Raw genomic sequence first — 13,501 nt, 5'->3', positions numbered from 1 at the left:
TTCATTCTTTCATGTACCCGGATCAGTCGTCCTGGCCCCTTTGCAGAGAAACAGCCCCAAAACATGATGTTTCCACCACCATGCTTTACACTAGGTATGGTGTTTGATGGATGCAACTCAGTATTCTTTTTCCTCCAAACACGACAAGTTGTGTTTCTACCAAACAGTTCCAGTTTGGTTTCATCAGACCATAGGACATTCTCCCAAAACTCCTCTAGATCATCCAAATGCTCTCTAGCAAACTTCAGACGGGCCCGGATATGTACTGGCTTAAGCAGTGGGACACGTCTGGCACTGCAGGATCTGAGTCCATGGTGGCGTAGTGTGTTACTTATGGTAGGCCTTGTTACATTGGTCCCAGCTCTCTGCAGTTCATTCACTAGGTCCCCCCGAGTGGTTCTGGGATTTTTGCTCACCGTTCTTGTGATCATTCTGACCCCACGGGGTGGGATTTTGCGTGGAGCCCCAGATCAAGGGAGATTATCAGTGGTCTTGTATGTCTTCCATTTTCTAATTATTGCTCCCGCTGTTGATTTCTTCACTCCAAGCAGGTTGGCTATTGCAGATTCAGTCTTCCCAGCCTGGTGCAGGGCTACAATTTTGTTTCTGGTGTCCTTTGACAGCTCTTTGGTCTTAACCATAGTGGAGTTTGGAGTCAGACTGTTTGACGGTGTGCACAGGTGTCTTTTTATACTGATAACAAGTTTAAACAGGTGCCATTACTACAGGTAATGAGTGGAGGAAAGAGGAGACTCTTAAAGAAGAAGTTACAGGTCTGTGAGAGCCAGAAATCTTGATTGTTTGTTTCTGACCAAATACTTATTTTCCACCATAATATGCAAAAAAAATGATAAAAAAACAGACAATGTGATTTTCCGGATTTTTTTTCTCAGTTTGTCTCCCATAGTTGAGGTCTACCTATGATGTAAATTACAGACGCCTCTCATCTTTTTAAGTGGTGGAACTTGCACTATTGCTGACTGACTAAATACTTTTTTGCCCTACTGTATCTATCTGTCTGTCTGTGTTTCTGTCCGTCTATATGTACTATAACAGAAAAAGATTGATTTTCCTGACGTGACGCTGTCCTGACCCTTCCTCTACACATTACTGTCTTTTCCAGATGGATTCCTGACTCCTACCCCCTACTATTCCAGGATAGCCCTATACACTGGAGCATATTCCGGCCTGCAGCCTGTATACGTCCACCTGAACAGCCAGGTCTGATGTTCTATTGCATACACCCGATCATTGCTATTTTAGACTCATGGAACTTGTACCCCCCAAGATTATTTAGGGGCTAGATGCCGCAATTAAACAATAATGGCATCCTATAAAATCCTCTTTAAAGTCAATGTCTCCTCTTCTTTTTTTTTTTTTTGTGATACATACTTCTAAATTCTTAGCACAGAAATAGTTAAATGTAAAATTCTGACTACCTGCAGCCACCACTAGAGGGAGCTCAGCATCTTACTTCACATTGCTTATATATTAAAGCTCCCCCTAGTGGTGACTGAAGGCTGCCAGAATTTTACTACTCTTTATAATTACCAATATCTGTGCTGGCAATTGAGAGATACCTACGAGCTACCCAGAACCATCTCATCCCTGGCGGAATTGCCAGTTTGTGGGCAGGGTTTGTTTAAACACTGTTCTTTTTCTGACCCGGACATTGCAAATTCAGTCCATAATTTAGCGCCATAGGCTCCCCCATTGACTTCGAACCACGGGCTCCCCCGTTGACTTCGAACCGCGGGCTCCCCCATTGACTTTGAGCCGCGGGCTCCCCCATTGACTTTGAGCCGTGTGCTCCCCCATTGACTTTGAGCCGCGGGCTCCCCCATTGACTTTGAGCCGCAGGCTCCTCCATTGACTTTGAGCCGCAGGCTCCCCCATTGACTTCGAACCGCAGGCTCCCCCATTGACTTTGAGTCGCGGGCACCCCCATTGACTTTGAGCCGCGGGCACCCCCATTGACTTTGAGCCGCGGGCTCCCCCATTGACTTTGAGCCGCGGGCTCCCCCATTGACTTTGAGCCGCGGGCTCCCCCATTGACTTTGAGCCGTGAGCTCCCCCATTGACTTTGAGCCGCAGGCTCCCCCATTGACTTCGAGCCACAGGCTCCCCCATTGACTTCGAGCCACAGGCTCCCCCATTGACTTTGAGCCGCGGGCTCCCCCATTGACTTTGAGCCGAGAGCTCCCCCATTGACTTTGAGCCGCAGGCTCCCCCATTGACTTCGAGCCACAGGCTCCCCCATTGACTTTGAGCCGCAGGCTCCCCCATTGACTTCGAGCCACAGGCTCCCCCATTGACTTTGAGCCGCGGGCTCCCCCATTGACTTTGAGCCGAGGGCTCCCGCATTGACTTCGAGCCACAGGCTCCCCCATTGACTTTGAGCCGCGGGCTCCCCCATTGACTTTGAGCCGTGGGCTCCCCCATTGACTTTGAGCCATGGGCTCCCCCATTGACTTCGAACCGCGGGCTCCCCCATTGACTTTGAGCCGCGGGTTTCCCCATTGACTTTGAGCCGTGGGCTCCCTCATTGACTTTGAGCCGCGGGCTCCCCCATTGACTTCGAACCGCGGGCTCCCCCATTGACTTTGAGTCGCGGGTTTCCCCATTGACTTTGAGCCGTGGGCTCCCTCATTGCCTTTGAGCCGCGGGCTCCCCCATTGACTTCGAACCGCGGGCTCAACCATTGACTTTGAGTCGCGGGCTCCCCCATTGACTTCGAGCCACAGGCTCCCCCATTGACTTTGAGCCGCGGGTTTCCCTATTGACTTTGAGCCGTGGGCTCCCTCATTGACTTTGAGCCGCGGGCTCCCCCATTGACTTTGAGTCGCAGGCGTCCCCATTTTTACTGCTTCTGCTTCCACAACCAACTGGTACATTGGTGCCTATATAACATATTTTTATTGGGGTCCCAAGACCTTCATCCTCTGCTGCCTCCACCCAAATAGGATAAATACTATTATATTTTCTCTTTTAGGTAACAGAAGATCACAGTCTTCCATTCTCACTAACGATACAGAAGTTAGAAGAAGGAATGGAGAAAGCAAAACAGCAGGTACAATGTCAAGTTAAAGGTTTATTCCCCAAATTGTGAATTAACCCTAAACCATAGGCTTGGGGACACATTACTGAGCGCTGGGGGTCCGACCTCTGGGACCCCAAGAAAGGGATTTAAATCCAGAGCTCTGTCTTAAACGGAGCGGAGGTTCCCGTGCTTCTTCTCTGATGGAAATACTTGAGCAATCCCATAGAATCGGAATAATCACGTTTTTGGTCTGGAATATGGCAGAGATGTAACTTGGTGGCACCAAATCTGTGACATCTAGGTCTCTTTAGTATAAATTAAATACTGCTTTATATATATATATATATGTATATATATATATATATATATATGTATATATATATACATATATATATATATATATATATACATATATATATGTATATATATATATATTTATATATATATATATTTATATTTATTATTATTATTATTATTATTATTATTATTATGTATTTATTTTTTTTCAGGGCATCAGAGTCAAAGCATTAATCCTAATAAATCCCCAAAATCCTTTAGGAGAAGTCTACTCTCCCCGTTTACTGAAAGAATGTCTTGAGTTTGCCAGCAGGTATGACCATGTGGTTGGAGTTTGCACTTTGCCTGGGACATGCATGCTGTAGCAGGGTGCAACCTGTATCCTCTCCTGTGCCTTTACATTATGCAGCGGGGGGAAAAAAACAGTTTGCATTGTGCTTGTGGGATTATTTTCCCCCAATGATACAGCTGATGCAATTCATCTTCTAAAAAAAAAAATCCAAGGCGCCCCATGCCTTTTGAAGGATTTTGAACGTTCATAGGCCGAAACGAATACAAACACTCGTTCATTTCACCGATCTGAAACTGACGACTTTTTTCTAAGGACCAGCATGGAATTTTGGAATCATCTATATATATCTACATCTTCAGACTTGTGATGCCTGGAGAAATCATCAGGAGGACGTGAAGTCTCCAAAACTCCGACCTGCAGACACGACGACGGTGGACATGACTTGGACTACAGTAAAGATTAATAATGGTTACAGGTGTCACGGAAATGTAGAGGAGTAAGAGCGCCACCTTATGCTCAGAAGTGGTACTTCAATTTTTTTGTGTGTTTTGCTGCAAACAAAAAAGTGCCACCTCCTTACAAGATATTTTTCTGTTATCAAAGATTAGGCAAAGCGTAACCTGTTATGATCTGGTGGCCTAGGAGCAGCATGAGACGTACTCTGGAGAAGGTGGTCCCTGTACTGACTGCAAACCCTGAACTTAGCAGCGCAACTAGAAGTAGCCGTGGGGGGTACCTAACACTCCCTAGACCCCTCGACACAGCCTAAGAACTAACTTCCCCTAAAGACAGAAACGGGAAAACTATCTTGCCTCAGAGAAAATCCCCAAAGGATAGACAGCCCCCCACAAATATTGACTGTGAGAGAAGAGGGAAATAACATACAGACATGAAATCAGGATTTAAGTAGGCGGCCATACTTTCTAAAAAGAAAGAATAGAACAGAGTACTATACGGTCAGTATAAAAACACTAGAAAATATCCACCACAGAAAATACAAATCTCCACATCTGACTAAAGACATGGAGGGTATATCTGCATCTCCAGAGACACAGCTTGGCTGCAAAAAATCCTTCACAGACAAAGCTGTACAAGACAAAACATGAAAATGCACTGAACTATAAGGCCCACAGCATGTGGACAGCAAAAACAAAGCCAGGACTTATCTTTGTTGAAAAGCACAGCAAACAGGAGAGACCAGTAAGGGATGTGAATCCTCCAAAAACAATGGACAACTGGCACTGACTAAAGGATCAAGCAAGACTAAATAGCCCAGTCCAAATTGCAAAAAGTGAACACACCTGATAAATGCTGCGATCCAAAGACAGCAGCACTACCACTCATAACCACCGGAGGGAGCCCAAGAGCAGAATTCACAACCGTAACCATATCGTACAAAGGCACAAAATTGGTGCAGAGATAGAGAATTTAGTAATAGTTTTATCCATTTACTGTACACGCTTTTATTCCTACTTGTCTCTAGGTATAGCTTGCACGTGATTTTGGATGAAATTTACATGCTGTCAGTCTTGGACAACGACTTTACCAGTGTCCTGTCCTTCCGCGCGTAAGTACCAAGCTGGAGTCTAGCTGAACGTTCTTCTGTTGGAGGTGGTAATTTGTGCAAAAATAATATAAATATGTAATACGGACATCAAGGTGGAAACAGGGAAAATGTGGAAGTGTGTGGCTCGGAGAAGGCTAAATTGTGATGTCTTCTGGGTTACGAGGAATTCCAGGTTGTCAGGTCTTGTGTCATGTTCTCGGTACACAATGGCTAGAACTTACCTAATGTGATCCAAGGAAGGACAACTGGTGAACTGGCAACAAGGTCATGTCCACCCAAGGATCATTTATACATGGCTGATGACAGAAAGGTTCTACCGCTAATGTATCGGTGCCAGATATCACAGGACACCTTCCGAGGTCTTGTAGAGTCCATGCCTGGAAGGTACAAAGCTGTTTTGGCTGAATGAAGGAGACCTTCGCAATATAGTTCTAATGTTATGAGTATTCAGTATATGAATCATGCTCCTTTTGAAGCTGCTTTCAACTGCTGCTTTGTAATATCTTTACAATATATTCTTCAGAATATGAGAGTATCCTTGTCTGAGCCTCTCTGTTCTGATCTCTGTGCTCAGACAGGGAAGTTCTCCTCCTTTTGATGAATATAGTGTATCCATTTTTGCTGAGCAGCAGTTGAAAGCAGCTTTTAAAGGAGCACATACAGGACACTGAAACGGCACTACAGCATAGTCTTTTGGAGAGAAGGAAGCAAAGTAAGGTAATGAAGGATATAACAAATATTCATAACTTTGCAATATTTGGAGGATAATTAAACCTAAAGAAAATAATTACAACTTATCGCATTGGTCTTCAGGACAGATATTACAAAAAAAATCAACCTAACAGCTAACCAGCCCCAACCCGCTGCTCACACTTTGACAGGACTATCATAAAATGGTATATGGACTGGAAACGATCCATTCTTGTCTCCAAAAGTCAGAGACAAATCCATAGTTTTTAAATCTTATAGTCATTAATATTATTACTATTTTTTTTATATTTAGTCTTCCAGATCCTAAGAGAACGCACTTTATATGGGGACTTAGTAAGGTAAGGCCTGAACGCTCCACAAAGTAAAAGATCATTTGGATTCAGATGTTCCTTTAAAAGATATGGATATTTTTTTCTTAAATGCATGTATATTAGGCAAAAAAAATATTTATTTTTTTCCATTGTTTTTTATTAAAAATATTGCAAGCTCTGGTTTTTACAGGCTCTTTTGATTTCTTGAACATTGCTGGCTGCAGAATGAGATAACCGAGACTCGGTCAGTGAACTCTTTCTCAAAGAGGAGTTATTAGCTGTTTCATCTGTGTTTTCTGAACTCCTGATTGACAACTACATCAAAACCAAGTGCAATTTTCATGTGGCCCATGGTCATAACTCAGCACAGAGGAGCTCAGAAAAAAGACTCTCTCAAGGCTCACTGTTGGATACCCAGTTGAATCATTCTGTATCCAGCAACGTGCAGAGAAACGAAAAGCTTGTAAAAGACAAACGGTGCAAAATTTATAATGAAACCCAATTGCAAAAAGAATTTTTCTGCCAAAATACTTGCATTTAAATAAAAAAAAAACAACTAATACTGTTAGGTGTCCATATCCTGTAAGGGCTTATTCACACATCGAAGTCATGTTCGGCAGCGATATTTCCAACATAACCAAATAATAACTGTGATGTCTTGTGTTTCTGATTAATTTATAGGATTTTGGAATGAATGGCCTCCGAGTGGGGGTGTTGTATACAGAAAATAAGCACGTCGTCCAATCCATGAGTCGGCTGGCAACTTTCCACCAATGTTCGGGAACTACCCAATACATGGTCTATCAGTTACTCCGGGACAGAGGCTAGTCATTGGATATTGCAATCTGATCTCCATCACAATACTTGTTTTCCTTATAAAATAACAATCCTGGAACATTTTTTTTTAGTCCCTCTGTTGTTCCTCTTGTCAATATTTCAATAATTGAGAACTGGATGTTGTCCTCCCATTGTCCACACAATCTATCAATGCTGATTGGACAGCATCACATTGTGTAGGGCCACCCCCCCCCCTCCATGGTATCGGACCCCCGCCAATATTAAAGATACATTATCAATATAAATGTAGTGATGACCCCCTTTAATTATCATTTTCTTTACAGACTGGTTGGACAAAGTGTTTTTTCCTACCAATAAAGAACTTCTTAGAGAATCTCAGACGATACTGGTTACTGGGCTAGAGGAACTCGGGATACCGGTTCTCCACCGCGCCACGGGGATATACGTCTGGGCCGATTTCAGCAAGGTACGTCCGTCAGAACCAGCGCTGGGAACGGGATATATACTGGTAGCAACATACTGCAAGATGTATGTGATAAACGGGCTGGTCTCAACCATTCCCATACTGGACACAGCCCGACGTGCAGCTGTTATCACCGGTAAATCTTTGGCAGCCGGAAAAAATGTAACTCCGGAGCATCCAACTAAATCCCCATCCATCCATGTAACACATGGGCAGGTGGGTCTGAGAACGGCTTGTGCCAAGTAACCTGGGTACTACATGGGCACTAGTGATATTTGCTCTAGAAATGTTTTTTTGTTACTTAGTCTGGACCAAATGCATAAAACTGTGCAGATCGCTGCCTCACGTACGGCCTCTCCGTATTCAGCTCTTCACTGCTTTACATTTCTTAATTTCTTCATTTTTACATTTTACTTCCTTAATTGTTTTGTTTCTCTTTCTTCTTTCCTTTCTTCACCCTCTAAACTATTTGTAATTCTTCCAGACCGCTTTACTTTTCTTTCCCTTTTGTACGTCTTCCCAGTCTTCCTTCCTTCCATTTTTGTACTCATCCTCATTCTTCTACACCTCCATAACTTCCTTCACTACTCCTTCTTTACGTCCTTCGTTCCTCTTTTGTACTTCTCTTTTTTGTTACCTTCCTTCCTTTTTATTTTCTTCCTTTTTCTTTCTTTTTTCCCTTCATCTCTGTAGTTACTTCCTTCCCTATCTCTCCTAATTCCTTCCCCCTTCTTTCCTTCCCCCATTCTTCCCTTTCCTACTTTCATTAAGCTCTTTCTACTTCCTTCCTTTCATCCTATTCCTTCTGGTGTATTCTTCTATTCTTCTCCAGTTGACTTTCATCTCCTTCCTTCCTTCCTTTCCTTCCTTTCTTTCTTTCTTTCTTTCTTTCTTTCTTTCTTTCTTTCTTTCTTTCTTTCTTTCTTTCTTTCTTTCTTTCTTTCTTTCTTTCCATCCATCCCTCCTCCCCGTCCTTCTTTTCTTCCTTCTCCTTTTGTACTAATATATATTCTTCTATACATCCTTACTTTCCTTCCTTCTTTCCTCTTTTGTACATCTCCCCATTCTTCTTTTTTCTGATGCCTTCCTTCTTTTTTCTTTCCTTCCTGTCCTTTCCTTTCCTTCCTTCCTTTCCTTTCCTTCCCATCCATCCTTCCTCCCCATCCTTCTTTTGTTCCTTCCCGTTTTGTTCTAAAACATATTCTTCCATACATCCTTACTTTCCTTCCTTCTTTCCTCTTTTGTACATCTCTCCATTCTAATTTTTTCTGATGTCTTCCTTCTTTTTCTTTTTCCTTCCTTATCTTTCCTTTTTTTCCCTTTCCCTCTGTAGTTACTTCCTTCCCTCCCTTCCCTAATTCATTCTGCCTTCTTTCCTTGCCTATTCTTCCCTTTCCTTCCAAACTTCGATTAATCTCTTTACTTCCTTTCTGTCATCCCATTCCTTCTCTTTAACTTCTTTCTTTCCCTTTTTTACTTCTTATCCTTTACTTTTAGCTTCCTTCCATTTTTCTTTACTTTTTTCCAATTCCTTTTGTGCCTTTCCTTGCTTCCTTCCCTAACCTTCCATGATGTACTTACTTTGCTGCCTACTCTTCCATTCTTCTTTTTTCTTTCTATTCTTTCTTTCTTTTCTTTTCCCATTCTTTCCTTTCCTTCTGTACTTTCTTTAATCTCTTTCCTTCCCTTCTTTCATCCCTTCCTTCCATTGGATTTTTCTCTCCAGCTGATTTTCATCACACGCTTCCAACTTTTTTTTGGCTTTATTCCTAAATGTAGTTTCTGACGTCGCAGACATTTGAAGCAGAGATGGATTTATGGAAACGGTTCATTGCTGAGAAACTTTACATAACTCCGGGTAAAGCCTTTGAATGCGGTGAGCCCGGCTGGTTTCGTCTGACCACCTCCGTCCCAAATGATATCTTACAAGTCTGTAAGTGAACAAGCAGCTAATCACATCTCCTGGGCTTTCCTTCTCCTTGGGGCATTCGTACAGTGGGACTCGCCTCCATAGTGTGACCTTCTCCCCGCGTAGATGATAGATTGCACAGATCTTCCACCTATCACACAGAATGGAGCCGCTGTCAGATGGCATCCGCTCTATTTCCTTTATAAACCCAGTTACATACTGGAAAGAGCTAGAAACAGAAGAGGAAGAGAAGGAATCCAGCGAGAAAGATGGTAGGTGACCATTAGATCTGCAGGTTGGTCACTTTGTCTTTACAATCTTGGGTGCGGAAAGATTGTAGAGTCCCTAAAAAGACCCCATGTGTAAAAAAAAAAAAAAGAAAGGAAATAAAAACTCTCCATCTTGGCACCATACTTTTGTTAGGAAGAATGTAAAGTGTGGGATTGATTGCTAATAATTCTAAATTCTGCTTTACTTTTTTTTTCTAGCTTTTCAAAGATTAAAAAACGTTTTACAGTGTGGACCACAATCAAATCACACGAGTAATCCCCAAAAAAACGAATGCAAGTGACATTTATTAATTGTAAAACAATTTTGACTTCAATAAAGAAATGAATTTGTTGCTGTTTATTTCCTATATATTATATTACATTGATCTAAGGTTAACCTGAACTGCGGAATAGTGCCCATGGAGGCTTCACTGGCATTTTTTTTACTATTCGGCCCGTCTTCTTTACCTTATTTTCTAGTCATTTTTTGCAGGGGTGTATCTGGGTGGGGGGCTGGTAGAATAAGTGACCCAAGTGCTGGATGGCAGGAGCAAAACCAACAAACCTGGCCACGACATTTACATTATATACTAGATCAGCAAACCCGATATTTGCCCAATGTGAATTCATAGCTACAAATAGTCACAAATTCATTGGAACTATCTCAATTTTTTGGAAACAATCCTGGGATATTCAGGAGCATTTTGGGGCAGTTATGGGACTTGGACTATGTAAACAAAGAGAAGTGGACGGCTGCCGGTGTTCTGGGAGCTTTGATGGGGCGTTTACCCATCACTTCATTCTCCTGTGACAATGTTGGGAAGTAAGTAAAATATGTAAGAAATATTAAAGGAATATTCTAGCTAGCCCTTGCATACTCAAAACTAGAGTTGTATAAATTTCCAAAAAATACTTTATTAGTTTCTCTTGGTATTCATGGACCATGCTTGTTGTCTTTTCATTGGAACCCTAAGGTGTGGACAATTCTTTTTTCTTTTTTACTTAAAGGAGCGTTCTTATCTTCTATCTTCAGGAGGGCATCGTTCCTCTGTTCTTATCTTATTTCTTCCAGAGTGCACAAATTCTCTACCTCCCAGAGTATTCTTATGTTCTTTCTTTGGGAGAGCACTGCTCCTTTACCTCCTGGAACATTCTCATCTTCTTTCTTCAGGAGCGTACTGCTCCTTTACCTCCTGGAACATTCTCATCTTCTTTCTTCAGGAGCGCACTGCTCCTCTACCTCCTGGAACATTCTCATCTTCTTTCTTCAGGAGCGTACTGCTCCTTTACCTCCTGGAACATTCTCATCTTCTTTCTTCAGGAGCGCACTGCTCATTTACCTCCTGGAACATTCTCATCTTCTTTCTTCAGGAGCGCACTGCTCCTTTACCTCCTGGAACATTCTCATCTTCTTTCTTCAGGAGCACACTGCTCCTTTACCTCCTGGAACATTCTCATCTTCTTTCTTCAGGAGCACATGGCTCCTTTACCTCCTGGAACATTCTCATCTTCTTTCTTCAGGAGCACATGGCTCCTTTACCTCCTGGAACATTCTCATCTTCTTTCTTCAGGAGCGTACTGCTCCTTTACCTCCTGGAACATTCTCATCTTCTTTCTTCAGGAGCGCACCGCTCCTCTACCTCCTGGAACATTCTCATCTTCTTTCTTCAGGAGCGCACTGCTCCTTTACCTCCTGGAACATTCTCATCTTCTTTCTTCAGGAGCACACTGCTCCTTTACCTCCTGGAACATTCTCATCTTCTTTCTTCAGGAGCACATGGCTCCTTTACCTCCTGGAACATTCTCATCTTCTTTCTTCAGGAGCACATGGCTCCTTTACCTCCTGGAACATTCTCATCTTCTTTCTTCAGGAGCGCACTGCTCCTTTACCTCCTGGAACATTCTCATCTTCTTTCTTCAGGAGCACATGGCTCCTTTACCTCCTGGAACATTCTCATCTTATTTCTTCAGGAGCACATGGCTCCTTTACCTCCTGGAACATTCTCATCTTCTTTCTTCAGGAGCGCACTGCTCCTTTACCTCCTGGAACATTCTCATCTTCTTTCTTCAGGAGCACATGGCTCCTTTACCTCCTGGAACATTCTCATCTTCTTTCTTCAGGAGCGCACTGCTCCTCTACCTCCTGGAACATTCTCATCTTCTTTCTTCAGGAGCACACAACTCCTCTACCTCCTGGAACATTTTCATCTTCTTTCTTCCGGAGCGCACCGCTCCTCTACCTCCTGGAACATTCTCATCTTCTTTCTTCAGGAGCACACTGCTCCTCTACCTCCTGGAACATTCTCATCTTCTTTCTTCAGGAGCGCGCCGCTCCTCTACCTCCTGGAACATTCTCATCTTCTTTCTTCAGGAGCACACGGCTCCTCTACCTCCTTGAACATTCTCATCTTCTTTCTTCAGGAGCGCACTGCTCCTCTACCTCCTGGAACATTATCATCTTCTTTCTTCAGGAGCACATGGCTCCTTTACCTCCTGGAACATTCTCATCTTCTTTCTTCAGGAGCGCACTGCTCCTTTACCTCCTGGAACATTCTCATCTTCTTTCTTCAGGAGCACACGGCTCCTTTACCTCCTAGAACATTCTCATCTTCTTTCTTCAGGAGCGTACTGCTCCTCTACCTTCAGGAACATTCTCATCTTCTGTCTTCAGGAGCGCACTGCTCCTCTACCTCCTGGAACATTCTCATCTTCTGTCTTCATGAGCGCACTGATCCTCTACCTCCTGGAACATTCTCATCTTCTTTCTTCAGGAGTGCACTGCTCCTCTACCTCCTGGAACATTCTCATCTTCTTTCTTCAGGAGCGCACAGCTCATCTATCTCCTGGAACATTCTCATCTTCTTTCTTCAGGAGCGCACAGCTCATCTATCTCCTGGAACATTCTCATCTTCTTTCTTCAGGAGTGCACTGCTCCTCTACCTCCTGGAACATTCTCATCTTCTTTCTTCAGGAGCACACGGCTCCTCTACCTCCTTGAACATTCTCATCTTCTTTCTTCAGGAGCGCACTGCTCCTCTACCTCCTGGAACATTCTCATCTTCTTTCTTCAGGAGCACATGGCTCCTTTACCTCCTGGAACATTCTCATCTTCTTTCTTCAGGAGCGCACTGCTCCTTTACCTCCTGGAACATTCTCATCTTCTTTCTTCAGGAGCACATGGCTCCTTTACCTCCTAGAACATTCTCATCTTCTTTCTTCAGGAGCGTACTGCTCCTCTACCTTCTGGAACATTCTCATCTTCTGTCTTCAGGAGCGCACTGATCCTCTACCTCCTGGAACATTCTCATCTTCTGTCTTCATGAGCGCACTGATCCTCTACCTCCTGGAACATTCTCATCTTCTTTCTTCAGGAGCGCACTGCTCCTCTACCTCCTGGAACATTCTCATCTTCTTTCTTCAGGAGTGCACTGCTCCTCTACCTCCTGGAACATTCTCATCTTCTTTCTTCAGGAGCGCACAGCTCATCTATCTCCTGGAACATTCTCATCTTCTTTCTTCAGGAGTGCACTGCTCCTCTACCTCCTGGAACATTCTCATCTTCTTTCTTCAGGAGCACACTGCTCATCTATCTCCTGGAACATTCTCATCTTCTTTCTTCAGGAGCGCACTGCTCCTCTACCTCCTGGAACATTCTTATCTTTCTTCAGGAGCGCACAGCTCCTCTACCTCCTGGAACATTCTCATCTTTTTTCTTCAGGAGCTCACAGTTTCTCTACTTCCTAACCAGCTGAGATAAAAAGAAGTGTGTATGAAAAGTAAGGATCACCAAAAAAATGAAATCAATAATTTTATTTTTAAACAAGTTAACCACAGCACAAATATA

The 13,501-nt window shown here is 43.2% G+C and overlaps 1 protein-coding gene across 2 annotated transcripts in view; it reads left to right on the top strand.

Annotated features, from left to right (window-relative positions):
* Window positions 1-10,018, top strand: part of LOC138641770 (1-aminocyclopropane-1-carboxylate synthase-like protein 1) — a 43,719-nt gene extending 33,701 nt beyond the window's left edge. For both annotated transcript variants that reach the window (XM_069729412.1, XM_069729411.1), the window contains exons 7-15: window positions 1,124-1,221; window positions 2,993-3,070; window positions 3,550-3,650; window positions 5,113-5,196; window positions 6,200-6,245; window positions 6,900-7,041; window positions 7,340-7,482; window positions 9,259-9,412; window positions 9,877-10,018. In XM_069729412.1, coding sequence (XP_069585513.1) covers window positions 1,124-1,221; window positions 2,993-3,070; window positions 3,550-3,650; window positions 5,113-5,196; window positions 6,200-6,245; window positions 6,900-7,041; window positions 7,340-7,482; window positions 9,259-9,412; window positions 9,877-9,959 — 929 coding nt within the window. In that variant the 3' untranslated portion in view covers window positions 9,960-10,018. The remainder of the gene's footprint in view (window positions 1-1,123; window positions 1,222-2,992; window positions 3,071-3,549; window positions 3,651-5,112; window positions 5,197-6,199; window positions 6,246-6,899; window positions 7,042-7,339; window positions 7,483-9,258; window positions 9,413-9,876) is intronic.
* Window positions 10,019-13,501: the final 3,483 nt, after the last annotated feature.

The sequence above is a fragment of the Ranitomeya imitator genome, chromosome 6, assembly GCF_032444005.1.
Source record: "Ranitomeya imitator isolate aRanImi1 chromosome 6, aRanImi1.pri, whole genome shotgun sequence".
Lineage (NCBI taxonomy): Eukaryota > Metazoa > Chordata > Amphibia > Anura > Dendrobatidae > Ranitomeya > Ranitomeya imitator.
Note: the sequence above shows the minus strand (reverse complement) of the source record. Positions and strands in the feature narration are given on the sequence as shown.